The 18,777-nt window shown below is 43.0% G+C and overlaps 1 protein-coding gene across 5 annotated transcripts; it reads right to left on the reverse strand.

Annotated features, from left to right (window-relative positions):
• Positions 1–373: 373 nt before the first annotated feature.
• On the reverse strand, positions 374–10,155 carry nlgn3b (neuroligin 3b; the record flags this gene model as incomplete). 5 transcript variants are annotated; one of them, XM_080041593.1, is made up of 6 exons in its annotated part: positions 374–1,172; positions 2,696–3,485; positions 5,538–5,723; positions 6,612–6,761; positions 7,678–7,737; positions 9,675–10,155. In XM_080041593.1, 6 exons carry the CDS (start codon positions 10,153–10,155, stop codon positions 374–376), a joined length of 2,466 nt encoding a protein of 821 aa, XP_079897719.1. The 5 variants fall into 5 exon arrangements, with proteins under 5 accessions (XP_079897719.1, XP_079897722.1, XP_079897720.1 ...); XM_080041596.1 differs by lacking the exon at positions 7,678–7,737; XM_080041594.1 differs by lacking the exon at positions 7,678–7,737 and having other exon boundaries at positions 2,696–3,545.
• Between the last annotated feature and the right edge of the window lie 8,622 nt (positions 10,156–18,777).

Genomic DNA, 18,777 nt, shown 5'->3' on the forward strand with positions numbered 1-18,777 from the left:
GAGATCCAAATAGATATCACAGAGTAAGAAAAAACTTCCCATACAAATCCAACTGTATAAACATTATACTAAGTTCTTGCTAGGTAAAGTTCCAAAAAAGCCAGAGTGGAAAATGAAATGCACTTTTTTCTTTTGGGCTGCCTTTTTGAACATGATTATTATATAAAATGACTCTGCGGTTAGACTTCCTATTATGAGAGAGCAAAAAGGCAGGATGTTGGCGCCGCTTGTACACCTTTGGAAAAAGACAGAACAAACATATTCATTTCTATTTTCAGCTACACATTCTAAATACACAATTGCCTTGTTTTACATACAGTACGTCTCAGTTCCCTCTCTCTTCCCCCCATCTCCTCTCGCTCCCCTTGCCAGGCTATACCCGTGTGGTGGAGTGGGTGCTGGGCAGGCCTGCAGAGCTGTAGCCTGCGGGGAAGGTGCTGTATGGACTCATGTTGGAGAGGCCCATCAGGGAGTTGGGGATCATGGTGATGTTGTTGGGGGTCATCAGAGGGATGTCTTCAGGGGAGCGACGCCGGCCCAGTGAGAAGTCCATGCTGGGCGAGGCATGCAGAGGATTGTGGAGGGCTTCACACTGGTTCCTGCCGTGGGAGGACAGGGACTCGTCCACCGTGTTGGTGAGGCTCACGTTGTTGCCCTTGCCGTCACGCTGGGGACTGGGCTGCTGCGACGTGTCCTGCCGACTGCGCTTGTCCTTGCGGTAGTACAGAGCGGCGAAGGCAAGGACATTGAGGAAGAGCAGCGACGCCCCCACGGCAATGGTGACGCTGAGCTCCGTGGAGTAATCTCTGGGGTTGGGCATGATCAGAGGACCCATCTCCCTGCCAGCGTCGCCCTCGTTGTGGGCAGTGGATACGGGAGTCCGGCCCGTGCTGCCTGACCTCTTGCCATTGGCCTGGGTGGAATCCAGAGGGGTGACCTTGGTGGTGGTGGAGGAGTAGTGGAACATGTCGTGGAGGTTGTAGAGATGGGGCACCAGGTGTTTCCAGAAGGCCACTTTGGTGGCGCGGTAGTGGTCGCGGATACGAGGCTTCAGGCCAATGTGCAGGTAGAGCTGGTCAAAGGGGTCGTACTTAGACCACGCCACCTCCTCGAAGCGGTTGGCCTTGGTGTGGATGAACTTAGTGTCCTGTGGCACTGGCTTGTTGGGATCCCTGCAGAGACATCAGAGACAGAAAATGTAAGTTAAAAAAATGGTTGGAATTAAAAAAGCTAATTGGTAGTATAAGATACCGATTTAGACATATTATTGCTTATTAATGATTCAGAGCTGGCTGTAATTAAAAAACAACAACCTTTGATATTATTACGTTCTTCACAAAGTTATTTTCTTTGAACATTAGTGTGATCATGTGATTATGCTTACATTTATCACCACCGTGATGTATAGCATTATTGGAGAAAAATAATCCTCATTCTTATCGTGATAATAAACTCAACCACATTGCCCAGCCCTTTTTGTTAAATAGTAAAACAGAAAAAAGAAGATAAGGAACCAACAGCAGGACAAAAAAGGAGGTCAACACAATGTAATAACACCATCTCTCCTCAAGAGCTCATCCTTCTCTCGTTCCTACACACTAGACCAGCTGCCTACAGTGACCCGTGCTGTGTCTCCTCCCACTGGTGGGGCCGTCGTCCACATGCTCACTGCAGCTGCGCATTGAAAATGCAGAAATACTCTCATGGGGCATCACAGCAGTGTCATCCAACACACTTGTCTCTTATGTTGGAAAACACTGCAAATCTTTTCCTTCTCTATAAACAAGCTGATAGAGAGAGAGAGGCCTGTGGAGCTACACTCTGTTGTTTTTTTCTGTCTCAGTCAAAAACTATATAAATGCTAAACTGCCAGGAGGAAAGACAGTTCAAATGTTTGGGTAAATGAAGTCTATCTCTGTCTAACAGCTACTTGAAGGCTTCAAACTGAAATCTAAACAGCACTTGCCAAGATTGATATTTGGTTAGAGTGTATCAATATTGTGCATTTCAAGTGAACATGGATATACAGAATATACATTTCTGTACTTATCCTTTTTGCCGCCCCTACTCGAAATCACTACTCACAGTCAAGTTGCCTCAGGTTTATGGAGTAAAGCTTAACTGCCTCTTCAAATTTTCTCTTCAAAACAACCTTTTTATGAAACGGTGCTTTAAACATTTATGTGACTTGAGCTATAAATTCTTTACATCTGTCATCTTCAGGGAGTTTGCCCAAAGTGATGAAACTTTGTTACGTGCCCTAAAGAGATTTAATGCCAAAGTCTGAACTGGCTCTCTAAAAAGACACAACGTGGCACTCAAACAGACAGCTTCACTAGCTTCCATTGGATGGTGTGTGCTGCTATGTATGTTTTACGGTTTCATTGTTTTAATGTGACTATATCCGTATGTCAAGCAATGTCAATTGGCTGAGTGTGAAATGTAACTTACTCTACATGCATGGTGAGGTCAGCAAGATGAAGCGGACTTAACCTACAGTAAAAAGTCAATTCATGCAAATTGATAAAAACGGAACGTCTTTGAATTCAAGAGATAAATGTTTGCTATGTTGGCCCAGAAAGGAGTGTAAAATGAGACACTGAAGGATATTCTAATACAATTTTTTTTCTAAAATAAGTCACATTCATGTTGTCCAGTACTTTTGTTTGTCCCCTGGGTTTCACTGTTTACTTACCCACTCTTTGCGAAGTTGGTCCAGTAGGTCATAACCACGGCACTGAGCATGATGTCATTCCTGGAGAAGTTACAGGGGAACAGGTCAGTGGGGCCCACCATGGGGATGCCAAACACGTACGGCACCTCGTCTCCGTGCGCCGAGTCCGACCACACTGGCTTCATGAGGCTCTGGCAGTGGTGGTAGAAGGCGTAGAAGTAGGTGGGCGAGCCGTAGCGGGCGTGCAGGTCGGCCGTCACCACCGAGGGCTCCACCCATTGGTGGTCGGTGAACAGAGCCACCAGGGTCTTCCTCCTGGTCTCGGGGTTGTCCTTGTCAGCCCAGTCCGTGTACATGAACTTGATGGTCTCCCTCAGCGTGTCCTTGCCCTCCGGGTAGCCGTACAGACTGTCCACGAAGTCGGACACGGCGAAGTCAAAGTCGCTGCCGGAGACGCCGTCCTCCAGGTCCATGACGTTCTCCACAAAGCGTAGCCCCTCCCCCTGGTTGACGCCCAGCATGATGTCATAGTTGAGGAACTCCCCTTGCTCCATCAGGATCTCCGGGTCGTCGGGGATGACATCGCCGTCGATGACCGGACCGAAGGCCACGCGGTACCTGGCCGGCTGGATGTCTTGCTCCACCAGCTCCTTGGCGCTCTTCTTCTGCAGGCAGGACACCATGTCCACTGTGTCCAGCACGTTGCAGCCCACCCTCTCGGCCAGCATGCGAGTGTACTTGACCGGTTGGTAGTTGACGGCCCAGCTGGACAGGGCCGATCCGCTCTGGATGATGGCTCTGTGGAACAAACCTTTCGGATACAAAAATCCAGAAGAAAAAAAGACAGAAGCCCAGAGAACATTGGTTAGTACTCACTGCCCACCAATGTTTTAGTAGTTTGCAGCACAAGCCATGAGCACATTTAGAGGTGCCCCCTTATTAAGAAAATATATAATTGACGTTGCACTACTTGCTATTTGCAATTAAATCAAAGGCTTGTTGCCATACAAAACTTTGGTAGAAAGAAGCAAACAAGCCAACAGGAGATGTGCTTTGAATACAAGCCAGGGAGATTCAGCACTACAAAGAGTGGCAAGGCGAGATAGTTGAGCCCTGCTGATGAGAAGCTGCTCAGCAAAGCAGGTGGTAGAAGAAATGAGCTGGTAATAGGATGTTGGACCATTCTGTCATTAAAAAATGAAAAAAGAAAAATGCTTTTCTCTGTTGATCCCCTTACTTGTTTCATTGTGGTGTCATAGGCGGATGATTACAAGTCAAATTAATGATCAATTTGCAGCATTGTGTCAGTGCGGAGGTGTCTTGTTTTCCCTTCGCCAGTTATTCACAGACAGCGATAATTGTACAATCGTTAATACTGTGTGTCTAACCAGCTGCACAGCTTACATATAGACTGCTGATGCCGAACTGTGCAGTGGAGGGTCTGTGCAGGGAGCTGAATATGCAGTAACCCTGATCCTTCAATGTTGATACAGTAAACACGCTGCTCTGTTGAATTGTTTATATGCAGTGCGTCAGCTCCGGCTCTAGGGATTTTGTATCTACCACCTAAAAATGACAATTGATACGTATCAAATCTAAAAAATACTCTGTGCATGTAAGGACATGTAGCAGTCACTGGAAAAAAGAGCGCAGGGCCAGTGTCACTTCCTCCCTCCACTGCTGTCATTTATTTCAAATATGTTTTGGGGTGGAGAGGAGCAGCAGCTAGCCAGTCTACTTCAAAGACAACCAGAGGTCTTTGTGCATTCGCCGCAGCCGAGCTAGGGCATCAAATACAAACCTCACGAAAGGACAGTTGCCGCAGCCTCCCTGGAATTGATGAAAACACAATTTTTGCTCTTCTTGTAATTCGGTCCAGCATCAATAGAAGGACCAGGCCAATAATGAGGTGAAGATAAGAGGTTCAATTTCCTATGGGCCACCCATTTTGAAATACACACCTTTGAATGAAGCAAGAAGCTTTGGATACGTGTGGCATGAAAGAAGAGGGTTTGTCAACATACCAGTTTCTTAAATGTATTATGCATATACGTATATGTATTTTAATTGGATTCTTTTTCATTGAGACTGCCATTTCATGAATAATATTACAACCGTTGATAGCATAGTCAAAGCTGTGTTAAATAGAACATGCCATCTACAACACTGCCAATATATCTGTGAGAAATAAGAGAAATCAGTTGGTATATAATTTGGATTTATTTTCTGGTTGTGTTGTATTCTTACACCAACTTTGTCTTTGGCAAACATTGTCTTTACTCTGGGCGTTGCAATTACAATTAATGCTGTTATTTTCTTCTATATTTCTAGACAAACTTTGAATCTGTTTACCGTACAGTGGCGGTGGCAGGTAACAGAGCGAACGGCAAACAAATCTGAGAGTGAAATATTCATCAGTTGGAAGGATAAAAAGTGAGGGACACAGGTGAAAGTGATGGCATGGTTGAAAACTTTATAATGCCAGTATGCTTCTTTAAGAGCCTCACATTTTTAAGAGGCAAAGCTTTTAGGCTGATTAGACTAGAGTAGAAGGGGAACAAAAGCAATCACTTACTTAACGAACACCCCTTTCACCCTACTCCCATATCATAACACTTCATCTCCCTGACAGATCATTTACAGCCGCACTTGAAACAAAGAACAAAATTACCCAAACGATTAAAAGCTATTGTTCCAAAAGTACTGACACCTTGAAGATTTAAGAAATTAAAATGATTGCAAAAAAAAAAAAGTAATATTACATCTCTCAAGGTTCATGGATTAGGACATTGATTTGAAGTTATTGCAATAATTACCACTTCAACTTTAGCTTATAAAACCTCTGAAATAACTGAATTCTTACCCTCTGAGTGGTGGGACAAGGTAAGCAGACTGACACAGGAAGCGCCGATTCCCGATCCAAACACTGTGATTCGCCCCGGGTCGCCTCCAAAGTAACCGATGTTCTTACTGATCCAACGCAGAGCTTGAATCTGATCCAGTAGTCCGTAGTTTCCTTTTGCTGCCTGGTCACCGGTACTGAGGAAGCCTGAAGTGTACAGATAATGGATGAAGTGTATAGCCTATATGAACAGTATAGCCTAAGTCACAGCTTTTATCTGTCAAGTCGTATAGCACAGTGTGGCGTCGCACTAAACTGACACCATTTCCCCTCAGGTGCAAATATGCGTCTGCTCTCGCCCTGCAGCGCCTTGAATACTTCAGCCAACCCCTCGTAATAGTCTTCCCACGCAGTGCTGCCCACCTCAGGGAGTGATCAGGGCTCTGCTCATCAAATTTGATTCGAATGCTCTCCTCGCATGTGACTTCATAAAATTCGACCCACATGAATAAATAAATCTTTTACTTGTGTCCGATCCTTTTACACAGATTTCATAAAACCACACACAGAGGTCACTGGTGCTCTTACCATTGATCCTGTTGCGTATTTTGCTTGTCTGGTCCTCATCTAAACAACATGCTGTTTTGAATGCTAAACACAAGGAACTGAAAAAAAAAAAAAAAACTCTTGACCTTGTGGACGTGTGTGAGTGCTGCGTCCCTCTGTTCTGTATTAGCGAAGGGATAGCGGAAGTGATAATCTTGTACAGATTAGATAAATCCATCTAGAGGAAGATGTATTGTGTTTTTTAGAATGGGTTCGAAACAGCTTGGGTGCTTCAAGGACAGGGCATGATCCGCATTTACATCCATCCATTTAACAACTGAGGACAACATTAGTATGCAAATCAAGCTTTGCCATACCAAGATCTCAGTTGCCTATGCTTTCCCATGCTATTTTACACGATGATAGGTTAATAATCGTTACATAAGTGGGAATGAATGACCATTACGACAGCTCTCTCATATTAAACGGGGAATGAATACCCCATGAAAACACCATTAAAAGCGAAACCAAGAGAGACGTTGTCATCACCTAGTATTCCGATTCTGTAGTTTAGCGTGACGACAACAACATTCCCATAACTGGCCAGCACACTGCCGTCCATCATGTTCCCGGTGCCCTCCATGTACGAGCCTCCGTGAATGTAGACCATCACAGGTCGAGCTTCAGAGTCCCTTATATCTGCAATGTCAAAACACACACACACACACACACACACACACACACACACACACACACACACACACACACACACACACACACACACACACACACACACACATTGAGAGGCAACAGTAATGAAGCAGAGAATACTTGGAGTGGAGCGCTCAAAACGTAATATCAACAGTGTGAACTCAGCATGAGGTATGGGTAGAAACTGCTTAGAAAATGTGCTTAGAAGCAGTGGTTAGCCTGTGGTTTGCGAGGTGTAATGACATTCAGAAGAGTTTTTAAAAGTGCCTCTAAGCACTCAACCAAGCAATCTAGTGCTTTGTACCACATCTGAAATATGTAGATTGGAGGTAGGAAAAGAAAAACAGGCTTGTTGTTTGATCACAGTTGAGAAGAAAATTCTGTAACAAAGGCATTTTACAGTTCAACATATAATACACATGCATAAGGAAAAGGATGTAGACTTCAACTGAAAAGGACCACACTGCACCGAGCTCTTGTTATGGAGTATGAGCTAAAATGGAAACAGTTATTTTCGTCAATAAAATTATACGTTTCATGTTTGGAGACCAATTTGTTTTATTGACTAACGACTGCCCTTAAAAGGGACTCTAAGGCAGATAAGTACACGCAATGCAATCTCTGGATCAATGTGCACAGCGGCAGAGATGTAGCCCTTAGTTAACGGATTTCAACAGCGCTCAATTCAATACTGGAGGCGCGGGAAGAGCAAACTTACGTAATCAGTAAATGAGATAACAGCATTTTTTTCTCCTTCCACTCAAAATTAAAAGAACCCCCCCGCCGGTGCCTCGGGAAAGTCAACCAAACCAAACTAAAGAGTTGCAATTGTCTTCATCCACCAAACCCAAACTCAAATGAATCCATGCATCAAGACTGTGAGCTCTGTTAAAAAAAAAAATACCTTCAGAGATATGAGTCTCAGCATGTGAGAAAGCCGCCCCCTTTTTCTTGTGTTGGCTCCCTGGGATTCACATGAGGAGGAAAAAAAGAAGAAGAAGTAAAGGATTCAAAAGAGCATGGTGGACTGTGTGCCTCTTCGTTAATACACGGTCCAATCAAACTGACTGACCTTGGAGGGGGCGGGGGGGGGGGGGGGGGGGGGGGTGCTTACTTTGTAGGCAAAAAGAGGATTAGCCCGTTTATATACGTTGAACTTTTCCCTGTAATTGCTTTCTGACATTTGGAGAGGACTTTATGTGAAATCTCTATAGAGATGACAAGATTACATTATGAGTTAGAGGAGATTAATAAGTGTTCGGAATTCAGTTTTTATCAAGTATGTATCAACAAATTCTTGGTCCTTGTTAGATATCTTTTCAGGAAATGAAAAGTGTGTATATGCACAAGCACACACTGCTGGCTTTGAATGGTTAATTATCTGTACGGTTAAATGGACCCAGCTGCCTGGGCTTTGACCGGAGTAATACATCTGTCTTGGTTCATTGTATCTCAGTTATGTTTTACACAAACTGACATATCAATTCTTAAACGGCAGGATATTAACTGTAGATATCAAGTAAATGGTTTGTTGAAAAAACTCTGACTTGAGTAAAGCATCAGGTCACAAAAAAGAAGAAGAAGAAGAAAAAATGAAATTCTCAGTAATTTCAGAAACTTAGCATTTAATTTGACGTGGCAAAAAGACATCCGTATACTGGGGATAGGCAAAAATGAAAACATCAAAGATTTCACATCAGTGAAGCAAATAATCTAGTCTCAGAATGCCTGAGGTGCATGTTAAATAAATAATGAAAGTCTTCAGGAAATATAAAAATATATGTTGGTTATGTGATTCCCTGTGTGAATGTAACGTGAATGCAAATGTGAAACTTAATTAACGCGTTGGTGTGCCGGGGGAGAAGGCCTGAAGGCAGCAGCACTCAGACCAGGAGCTTTATGTAAACGTGGGCTGCACCATTTTGGAAAGCTACCTCTCCAGCAGGCTGTGTATGCATTGTTGCTATGCTACCATAAAAAAAGTCAGTCAAAGAGCGCTGCGTTACGTACCACAGCTGAACACGGCCCACTTCCAGTGCTGCATGTTGCTTTATCATACTGAATGCTTGCGAGGGAGGAAATACACGGAATTCCCCCGAACCCCGTTTAATTAGTTTATTGAAGTAGCATGAATTAGAGAGATGTGTTTGTCAACACTCGAGTTAGAGGAGAAACAGCATCACTGTGGTATTACATTGTTGTGTTGATCTACAGATCCACATCAACTGTTCCCTTGCTGGTTTATTTCACAGCTCAGTTAGATGCAAAAATAGTTGGGATTCAGCACACAGGAGTTGACTCCCGTACCAGACTAATTGGCCCCCAGCAGACACACTGTCGGAACAAAGCAGAGATTCAGTAAATTAGAAAGAAATTGTAATTTTTTTAGCAAACATGAAAAGCAGGCTCTGCTATAGGTTTCCCAGATCTCCTCTAAGCCATTCTTCATGATTATGCTTTGATGCTCAGCGGTGACAGCCAAATATGCTAGGCTCATCATATTATGCCGGAAATATATTGCTTGGTTTAGGGTAGACCACTACTTAACTAACAGCTGACCTCAGCAAGGGGGAAAACAAGTACATTCCCTCCGGTCACATTCTATGTGTTTCTCTATGTGAATACATTCATTGCACCAGGGCAACTTCTTCAGATGCCACCGCCGTATAATCATTAACGAACTTGTTGCTTTTACAAATGAAATATGACTGCAAAACGTGAAACAACAATTGCTTTGGATGGTAAAGCAGCCCCTTGGTGACAGAAATGGCGTGAGAATTGGTCATTCACACACGTGCGTTATGACGATTACAGGACAACACCAGGGGGCCATGATAACAACAAGTGATCGACAGACATGGAAAAGTCATTAACATTTGTCCATTAAGTTTACCAACTCACCATCATCTGTCGGAGCGTAGATGTTTAGAAACAAACAGTCCTCACTCTGATCCTGAATGTACGTGGCTACTGTGTCCAGGTTGTAGGTGAACCATATGGGCATCATGATCTCTGGCACAGTGTTGTGGATGTTCTGAGGGCACACGGGCATGAAGTGAGTGGCATTCTTGATCCCTGACCAAGAGGAGGGCTGCTCGGGGGGCATGAAGCGCTTCTCTCCCACGGGTGGAGCGGCGTAAGGGACGCCCAGGTACTGATCCACGGGCCTGAGCACCTCGCTGGGCACGGGAACCCTGAGGCCCCGCAGCTTCCCAAACTGAGTGGTCACAGTCGGGTAGAATTTCTGGCTTGTGGCCTTGGTGAAGGACCAGCAGGAGCATAGGATCCACCAGAGAAGAGCACAGTGGGTGATGGTTACAGTCCCTTGCTGGTGTGGCAGGTGTGCAGGCAACCGATGGTCTCTAAACGTAGCCAGCCACATGGTCTGGGCAAGACAAGTGCCCCGAGTTGCACGGCACAAAAGCACACTGTAGTGTCCGCTCAGTACACTCTGTCTGCGCCGACCCCTGTCAAACAGACATCACTCACTCGCTGTGCCTTTGGCTCGGACGCTTGTCGAATCCAAAAAAAACCTCAGCCAGGTATGGACAGCCACCACTTCCCCTTCTCATTGCAGTGCACACAAATCTGAAAAACAAGATGATCACAAAGATGAAAAAAAATCAAATCTATAAGAGTAGAGATCTTCATATCTGTCTAAATGACTGTATCCTGGGGCTCTCAATACATACTTTTATATAAGCTTGACATTAGCATGCCACATCCACTGAAACACTTCCAAGCTATAGTCCTCTGGGGTGAAATTGCTTTTTTAAAGAGCAAATTTATGCTTTCACATGTACAAATCACTGAATACTGATCTCTGTGCATCTGTTGGATGAGGCCATGGGAGGAATTTAAAAAAAATCCATCTGCTGTGATGTTGGAGTGATGCTGCGGAAGCGTCTGCAGATAAAAAGGTGTTGAGCATCACCTTTACCTTATGTAAAAGCAACCAAGTGAACGACAAAGGATGACAAATCTTTAATATGCATTGAAGGGAGATTAGAAAGACCTGACTCGGGAAAAACGTTTGACTATCTGACTTGACTCTGAGGCAGTGTTTCAGGTATTTTCTCAAACAAATATCTCACATCATGGACAGGGAATGTTTGCATCTCCTTTCGTGTCTTACATCTGAGCAACGTTGTCAGCTACATAATGGATGTGTCTGAACAAACATGTCTGATGGGACCACGCCAGCAGCAACCCCCCCCCCCCCCCCCCTTACAAAACAGAGTCACTGCAGGTTAACAAAGGAATGCTTCTAGGCAGCTGAACACCATTTGAGTTCAATACTAGCAGAAAGGAAACCTTTTACACTTTTTTGTGAAGACCTGGGGTGGGAGGAGCCATTTCTAATCATACGATCTTAAGAAATATGTTCAGCTGTTAGAGTATTAAGAAACACTGCAAAATAGTTTTTTCACAAAACAGATGCGATGGAAAGCATAAATGAAATCCTGTTGATTCTACATTAAAGCTATAGTGTGTAACTTCTGTTGCCCCCACGAGGAATACTGAGTTATTACAAAAACACTGTCGGCGCATCTACATGAGGTAAGCCTTAGGTGCTTATACTGCTGTACAGTACGTCCCGTTTTATTTCTTGGCATTAGAATCACTAACTGAAACATTCTGGGGTGCTTCTTGAGATTTTCTGAGCTCTTGTGCAAGTGTCAACACAATTTTGCGAACGCTGCCATCCTGAGAAATACAGAGAGAGTTTTCTAGAGCTGATAGGCTTAATCAACGTTGTTTCAAATTGCTTTGCGTTGGCTTGAATATAACCGACATCCATATGAGAAAGTTCTAAGCACTATAGCTTTAAGCTTTTAGGTGAAAGATTCCTTTCCTTAATTGGGATCTGCAGGTCATTTGAGTAATATTGGACTTCCTGATGTAAAGATGCAAACTTTCTATCCATTTTCTAACCCAAATGTGGTTACCAGATCTTCTGCTTGATGATCAACTCAATCACCCCTGATCAAATGTACTGTATGTCAAAAAAGGATCAAAAGTAAGCTCACCCATGGAGGGCTACGGAGAGCAAACTGTTTCCTTCTGCTTCCAATTGACAACTTTGTCACTCCAACTTTCCCCTTATAGCCTATGTTAGCAGTTAGCATAATATGCCTGACATTAGGTTCTCAGTAAACAAAGCCAAAATAAATAAAACAAGCTTGTTAACCTAATGAAATGTATTGACGAGTACGGCCTTGAGGATTGCCAAAGACTGCAGCTAAACAGCTTTCCTCCAATCCGACACACCTATCCATTAAGGCAGGGTACAATTTCTTCCTCCTAATACAAGAAACTAATTAACCATAGATGTGGTGCATTGGCTTTTCTCTTTCCCTGCAGCATTTTGTTTACACCAGCAGGAACGTCAACACAAATAAAGCCAGCTCATTCTCTCTCTCTCTCTCTCTCTCTCGCTCTCTCTCTCTCACAGGTGTACAGTAGCACATTACCTGAAATGGGCATCATCACAGTTTGCACATTTTTGGGTAAAAAAGGATGGGACAAATCAGAGTAATTCCACACAGGTTCTTTTGAGATATATTCTACTTCTCCGTCCCCTAATTTATGTATGTTCCCCATGGCCCAAAAAAGACAAGACTCCTTCCATCCCCTATCTGTTACGTGACAATGATGAACGTCTCCCTAGACATTTAATGGAAAAGATAGAGAACCAGATTTTTTTAATCTTTTTTTTTTTTTTTTTTTGCAGATTGAGGCATATCTCCTGGTTCAGAACTGACACTGATAATAAATCATAAGAAGGTGTTCTCTATGAAATGGTTAGCGATGTTCAGATTATTAAATTAGGGGCTTTACAGCGGGCATCACCAATTCCACTTGGTTAGTTGTCTCAGGCGTACGAAGCATCCCCAGCAGTAAGAAGAAGGGAGAGAAAAAAAAGACACCGCTGGGGCTGCTGTAGATCAAAGGGGTGATATGAATTCTTAAAATGAGCTGCATTCCCCTTTTATACATTAGGCTACACATGATATCAGTGTATTTGCAGTTGTTTTGCTATTTGACATCAGATCAAACACAATCATTTCATTAGGAAACAAACAAACTTATTTAGACTGGCAACGTGCCCAGCAACAGGAGAGGACAGAAACATGGGTAAAACATTTCAATAAATAGCTATGTTTCTTAATCTAAATGTTTTAAAGCCATCTACAATATTCAAATAGGCTATTTTTGCACCAGCCAGGTCTCATCATGCCAGCCAGTGGTGTTTTGGGATCACTGGGTTTCCTGGGACTTTAATACTTGTAGGCTATTCCCATTTGAATGAGTTGATCATAATAACAAACAGACCTATTAGAATGATTGCAATAACCATGTTTCTCTGCCACCAGTACTATCGCTACACCTGCATCATTGACAGGCACACAATTCAACACCAATTCACCACTAATAAAATTCTATGGGACAACAGCTTATCGATTTTGTTATGTTAGCCTGGGGGGGGGATGCTGGACATGAAAGCATTTGAGAAGGAGCCTATGTCAGACAGCAGTGCTGGGCTCCCGATGCCCTTGTAATTCGACTGGTCTGGATCAAAACGGTTTCAGTGGATTCCCCAAATCCCCCCCTTTTAACAGTGCAATAAAGAGGCGCAGAGATTGATGCAGGGGAGATTACCTTATAGAGAAGATGCAGGTAGCACTGAACACAGTGATCGGTGCTTTACGAATGAATGCATCCCATGGAGAAAAACCAAGCCACAGCCCAAACAGCATCTACTGCTGTAGTGTGTGTGTGTGTGTGTGTGCGCGTGCGCTGCCTCACGTTGTGACCGAGGAGCTTGTTTAATACAGGTCCAGCACGGTGTTCTAAGCGAATGTGGGATGAAATAGCCTAGAATAAAAATAAGAATAAAAACTCAAATTGGCGTGCCAACAAAAGCGTCACCGTGCTCTTGTTCAGTTATCGCATTCAATAAAAAAAAATATGAGCCCAGATGTGAGTGATCAATCGGAACAAAGATTCGTCCCACGAAAAAAGAAAAAAAATCCCCCAAAACTGAATCATTTGGTTAACTCACCTGCTTTTACACAAGCTGGGACGCGCTCCATCTCGAGATGTCCTCCATAGGCGACCATGCCCGTCTGTTTCGCCGAAAGACAAGAAGCTGTGTGTGGAATATATTTCCCCCGGTTCCGGCATCAAACGCACGGATCTTTTACTCTTATCTCCTGCTTTGCACAGTCTGTGTGCTTTGCGCATTCACGACGCCAAGGTCAGGAGCGCCAACGGTTTTAATGGAGCGCCCACCATAGAGATCTCTACGGCGCCCACTGCCAGCGCGTTACTAGGCAACCACAGGGATACGCCAGTGCATTAAACTCACCCTCCAACAACCGACACAATCCCAATTTAGAAACCATTAAGTATCCACCTTCACCTCGGACAGCGCTCACGTATGCCTACAAAAAACATTTTGAGCTCGGGCGAAACTCATCCAGACTACCTTTGACCGGATAAACAAGTGAGGCTGTTAAAGACAGTAGGCTACTGTGCACTGTGCTGGCCTGCACGGTGATACGATGTGCCTGGCCCTCTCGAATACATTAGGATATCCTACGTTTAATTGGCATAGGGCCTTTTAGCAACCATGACAAACGAGGTGGGATAAGAAAAGCCTCAGAAAAGAATGCAACCCATCCTCCAATTTCCCATAAGTTAGATTTCAATGTGATCATTGTGGGGGTTTTCTTTTCAAATTAGGCCTAAAGAAAACAAGCCTTTCAATTAAAGATTGCATTTTCGATGCAATTTTATTTAGCCACAATAATAAACTATGAGTCAAAATGACCATGCATGAGAATAAGCAGGGAAGTAAAAGTTTATGAAACACTTTAGTTTTAGTATTTTGGGAAACAGAAAAGTATTGGCATGATTGAGCGTTCTGGCTATTTAAATGAGTTCATTTCAACCATTAAGGGTGTCGGTTATTTCTTCTGTCGCATTAAAGAAATATGAATATCTTACTGAAATCAGCCCCAAACCACACACTGGAGACACACTCACATACAGTGTGTGGTTCAAGTCCAGACAGCTGCTGACAGAGCAAAACACATTTCCCACATATGCTTTTTTTTTTTTAAATATTATGCCCAGAAGCCATGGCTGTGATGCTGTGATTTGCGCATGTATAGAGCTGAGAGATTGTCTTTACAATCCTTTGGAGAGATGCTGCCTGTGATGCATGTTTTAAGCTGGAGAGCTTTCTACAGAAAAGAAAAACCTTGCATTTGTTGTCTGTCATTTTGCTCATGAAAAATCAGTTTGAAGCAAATGGGTTTCTAAAACATATAGGCCTATAATATAGACTAGATTATAATGTAAATGCATGCAGATAATTACCTCCCTGTTCACATGGTAATGCATTCCAGGTCACCTGGTTTTAGCCTTATGGATCCAATATCAATATATTTATGAGGACATCTTTTGTGTGTGTGTACCGCACTTATAACTATTATCCTTGTGGCAGTGTGTGTGAAGAGTTCAACAAGCACATTTTGAAAGGAAGACATCTTAATTAAAGATAGATATTTGCAGGCATGGACAGTTTCTCCACACGATCCCCGGGCTGAATCAGCTTGATTATGGACAAAGATAAAGCAAAGCAGCTTCCGTCGCCCTGGGTGAATCAGAGAAATTCTTCTGTCGTAATAAAAAGATTTTGCACACAAGGTTTAATGGACATGGGTTGAGCACTTTGAGCCATTGTACTCAAATGAACTGCTAACATAGTGCATTGGCATTAAAAGACAAATTCATGTAAATCTGTAAGGCACCATATAATTTTGTGTCTGATTATGTTATCGCCTCATGCAGTCCATGTACCAAAATCCAATGTTTGTAGTCAGGGATCAGTCTGCCAGGACTTCCAGACACTGGCCTATGAGCTCCTCTGCAGGCCTGGCTCGAGGAGGTCATTTTGTGTTGGTCAAACTCAGGTTTGGAAGATGTTTTGTTAGGCCATGGAGAAGGACTTTCAGTTTTCCTCAAAGAGGTTCTAGAACAATGTAAAAGGAACCAGGAAGCAGAAGTAGATAGCTGGGTAATACTGACTTAAACAACAAGGTTTTTACAAGCGGCTAAAATGAGCCTCATTCAAGGAACAAATGAAGCATTTGAGCTAAATTGGGCATGTAATAAGGCTGCCTCTCAGGCAATGTTAAAACACAACGAATGAATGGATCACATTCCCCAAGTGACCTGGGAACTCCTTGAAATGACCCAAGAGGAGCTGGAGGACATAGCTGACGGGAGGCTGTGCTAAACCTCGCTGTAGTTGCTCCAGCCCGTACCCAGATTCATTTGACACATTCATTTTTGTTTACAGTTTACAAGCCTGTCTCAAGCTGCCATATATTTGTTTCAAGTGCTTTCCACAGTGAAGGTTCACCTTGATTAGCTCTTAATTGTCCTTAAAAAAACGGTGCAGCATCTTAAGTATGCCCTCTTTCTAATAAGGACCAGTAATGCCTTTGCTTTTCCCAAGCTTTGTTCTTCAGGACCTACTGCAGTGTCTGTCGAATGATGAAAGGATAGAATACCAACATAAAGTAATGCACAGCACTCACACTGTTTTCTGCAAACAACCACTGAACTCCATAGATATAGATATTTTGTGTGGTCCACAGTCTTTCACGTTACACTGGAATCCCTTGAATTTATATGCAATGTGGATTTATTCTAATTATACATTTTCCGTCATTTCTTGAGATATTTATGTAGATGACTTGAGATGATTTATTTATTTGATGTTATTGTATAGGCAGCTTGTATCGATATGTGTGATCATTTATGGAAATAAATGGAAGTAAATGTCTCTTTGTTCCTTGAATACACCATAGATAAAGGAGATTAGATTAGATTAAACTTTAATGAACCCTAGAGGGAAAATGGGTCAAGGAAGCCAGAGAGAACAGGATACTGTGGGTAAGAGAAAAATGGGCTGCTAAAGATATCAGAGGACAATATGGTGGTTATAGTGATTATAGCCATCTATAGTGAATATATGTACTGCCAATCGTATAACAAGCAGAAGGATTCAGTCGGTTCATTTGAAGGTGTGCACACGTATTCAGTTTATAGATTTACAGCACATGTGCAGTGTGTGCAAAATGTGCATCACTGTAAATGGAGTGGAAAGTAAGCCCCTGCAAAAATCTGCTTATGCAAATGTGCAGTGTAAACTTTGCATAGACTGATAATTTATAGATCTTTAGATGCAGCCCAACACAAACACTCCGTTACATAACCTAATTATCAGCAATTACCTTCCAAACCTGCACTTATTTGCTGCCTCGTTGGCATGGCTTCAGTTTCTGCAGGACTAGGGATATTGTGCAGAATGAAAAAAAAAGAAAGAACTGATTGTCAAACACCCCTGGGCGTTCCCGAGGCAAGGGGAGTCCCAGGCAAAGAAATGGCTTAGTCTCAGCAGGTTATCACTTCATTAGGTGCATTTACACTGAGCCCCCTTGCCTATGATTATTACAATTAGCTCAAATAATGTCTGAAAACGCATCATGGAACCACCATCAGAAGAATAAAGTGTTACATCCCATACAAATAACATACAGACATATCCTATGGGAATGCTCTTAAGTGACAGTGAGGTAGGAAGATAAAAATAGTAGCATACACTCACCGGCCACTTTATCAGGTACACCTTGTTCGTATCGGACTGGACCTCCTTTGGCCTTCCAAACTGCCTTAATTCTTCGTGGCATACTTTCAACAAGGTGTTGGAAACATTCCTCTGAGGTTTTTTACCATATTGACATGATAGCAACACAGTTGCTGCAGATCTGGCGGCTGCACATCCATGATACAAATCTCTCGTTTCACCACATCTTAAAGGGGCTTTATTGGGTTGAGATCTGGTGACTGTGCAGGCCATTGGAGTACAGTGAACTCATTGTCGTGTTCAAGAAACCAGTTTGAGATGATTTGAGCTTTGTGACATGGTGCATTATCCTACTGGAAGTAGCCATAAGAAGATGGGTAGGCCTACACTGTGGACATAAAGGGATGGACATGGTCATAAGCAACAATACTCAGGTAGGCTGTGGTGTTTAAATGATGCTCAATTGGTACTAAGGGGCCCAAAGTGTGACACGAAAATATCCCCCACACCATTACACCACCACCACCACCAGCCTGAACCGTTGATACAAGGCAGGATGGATCATGTTGTTTGAACAACATGGATATCATCTGAATGTGGCAACTGAAATCGAGACTTTAGCAATATTTTTCCAATCAGCAGTTTCTGAAATACTCAGACCAGCCCGTCTACCACTATCAACCATGCCATGTTCAAAGTCCTTTAAAACCCCTTTCATCCTCATTATGTCGCTCTTTTTGAACTTCAACAAGTTGTCCTGGGGTCTACATGCCTAAATGCATTGAGTAGCTGCCATGTGATTGGCTGATTAGTTATGTGTTAACAAGAAATTGAACCTACCTAATAAAGTGGCCGATAAGTGTATATTTTCACATTGTATATTTTGCTTTCTCCACTGTGATTTTCAGGCTGGTGTCTAGCCTACTGTTCATAATATTTATTAACAAAAGCATAAGCAGTAGCCAATTTAAAGGTGGACTCAGTGATTCTGGAGAAAGTTTGCTGTCAAAATCACTAGGCCTATTTTGTCAACATTTTGTGAATATCTCCTCACGATCCTATGTGTTTTGTGTGTGTCTGCTGAAATCTGGTTCTTATGATTGAAAACAGCCTGTAAGTCAGCGGCCAGGGAAGTAGAACTCATACAGTACTTTCAGGTTCCCTTCATGCTCCCGTGATGCACTGCTCGATTTAATATGCTGTTGTTGTGACTGTGAGCATATGTTGTGAGCTGTGGTTCAATAAATAATTTCACCTATAGACTTAAAAGTTCATACATACTTGCTTGGATGTTGCCGATATTTGTTATTTAGCCTGCGTGTAGTTTGAGCAGGCTAG

This window comes from Ammodytes marinus (genome assembly GCF_949987685.1).
Source record: "Ammodytes marinus genome assembly, chromosome: 14".
In the NCBI taxonomy this organism is placed as follows: Eukaryota; Metazoa; Chordata; class Actinopteri; order Uranoscopiformes; family Ammodytidae; genus Ammodytes; species Ammodytes marinus.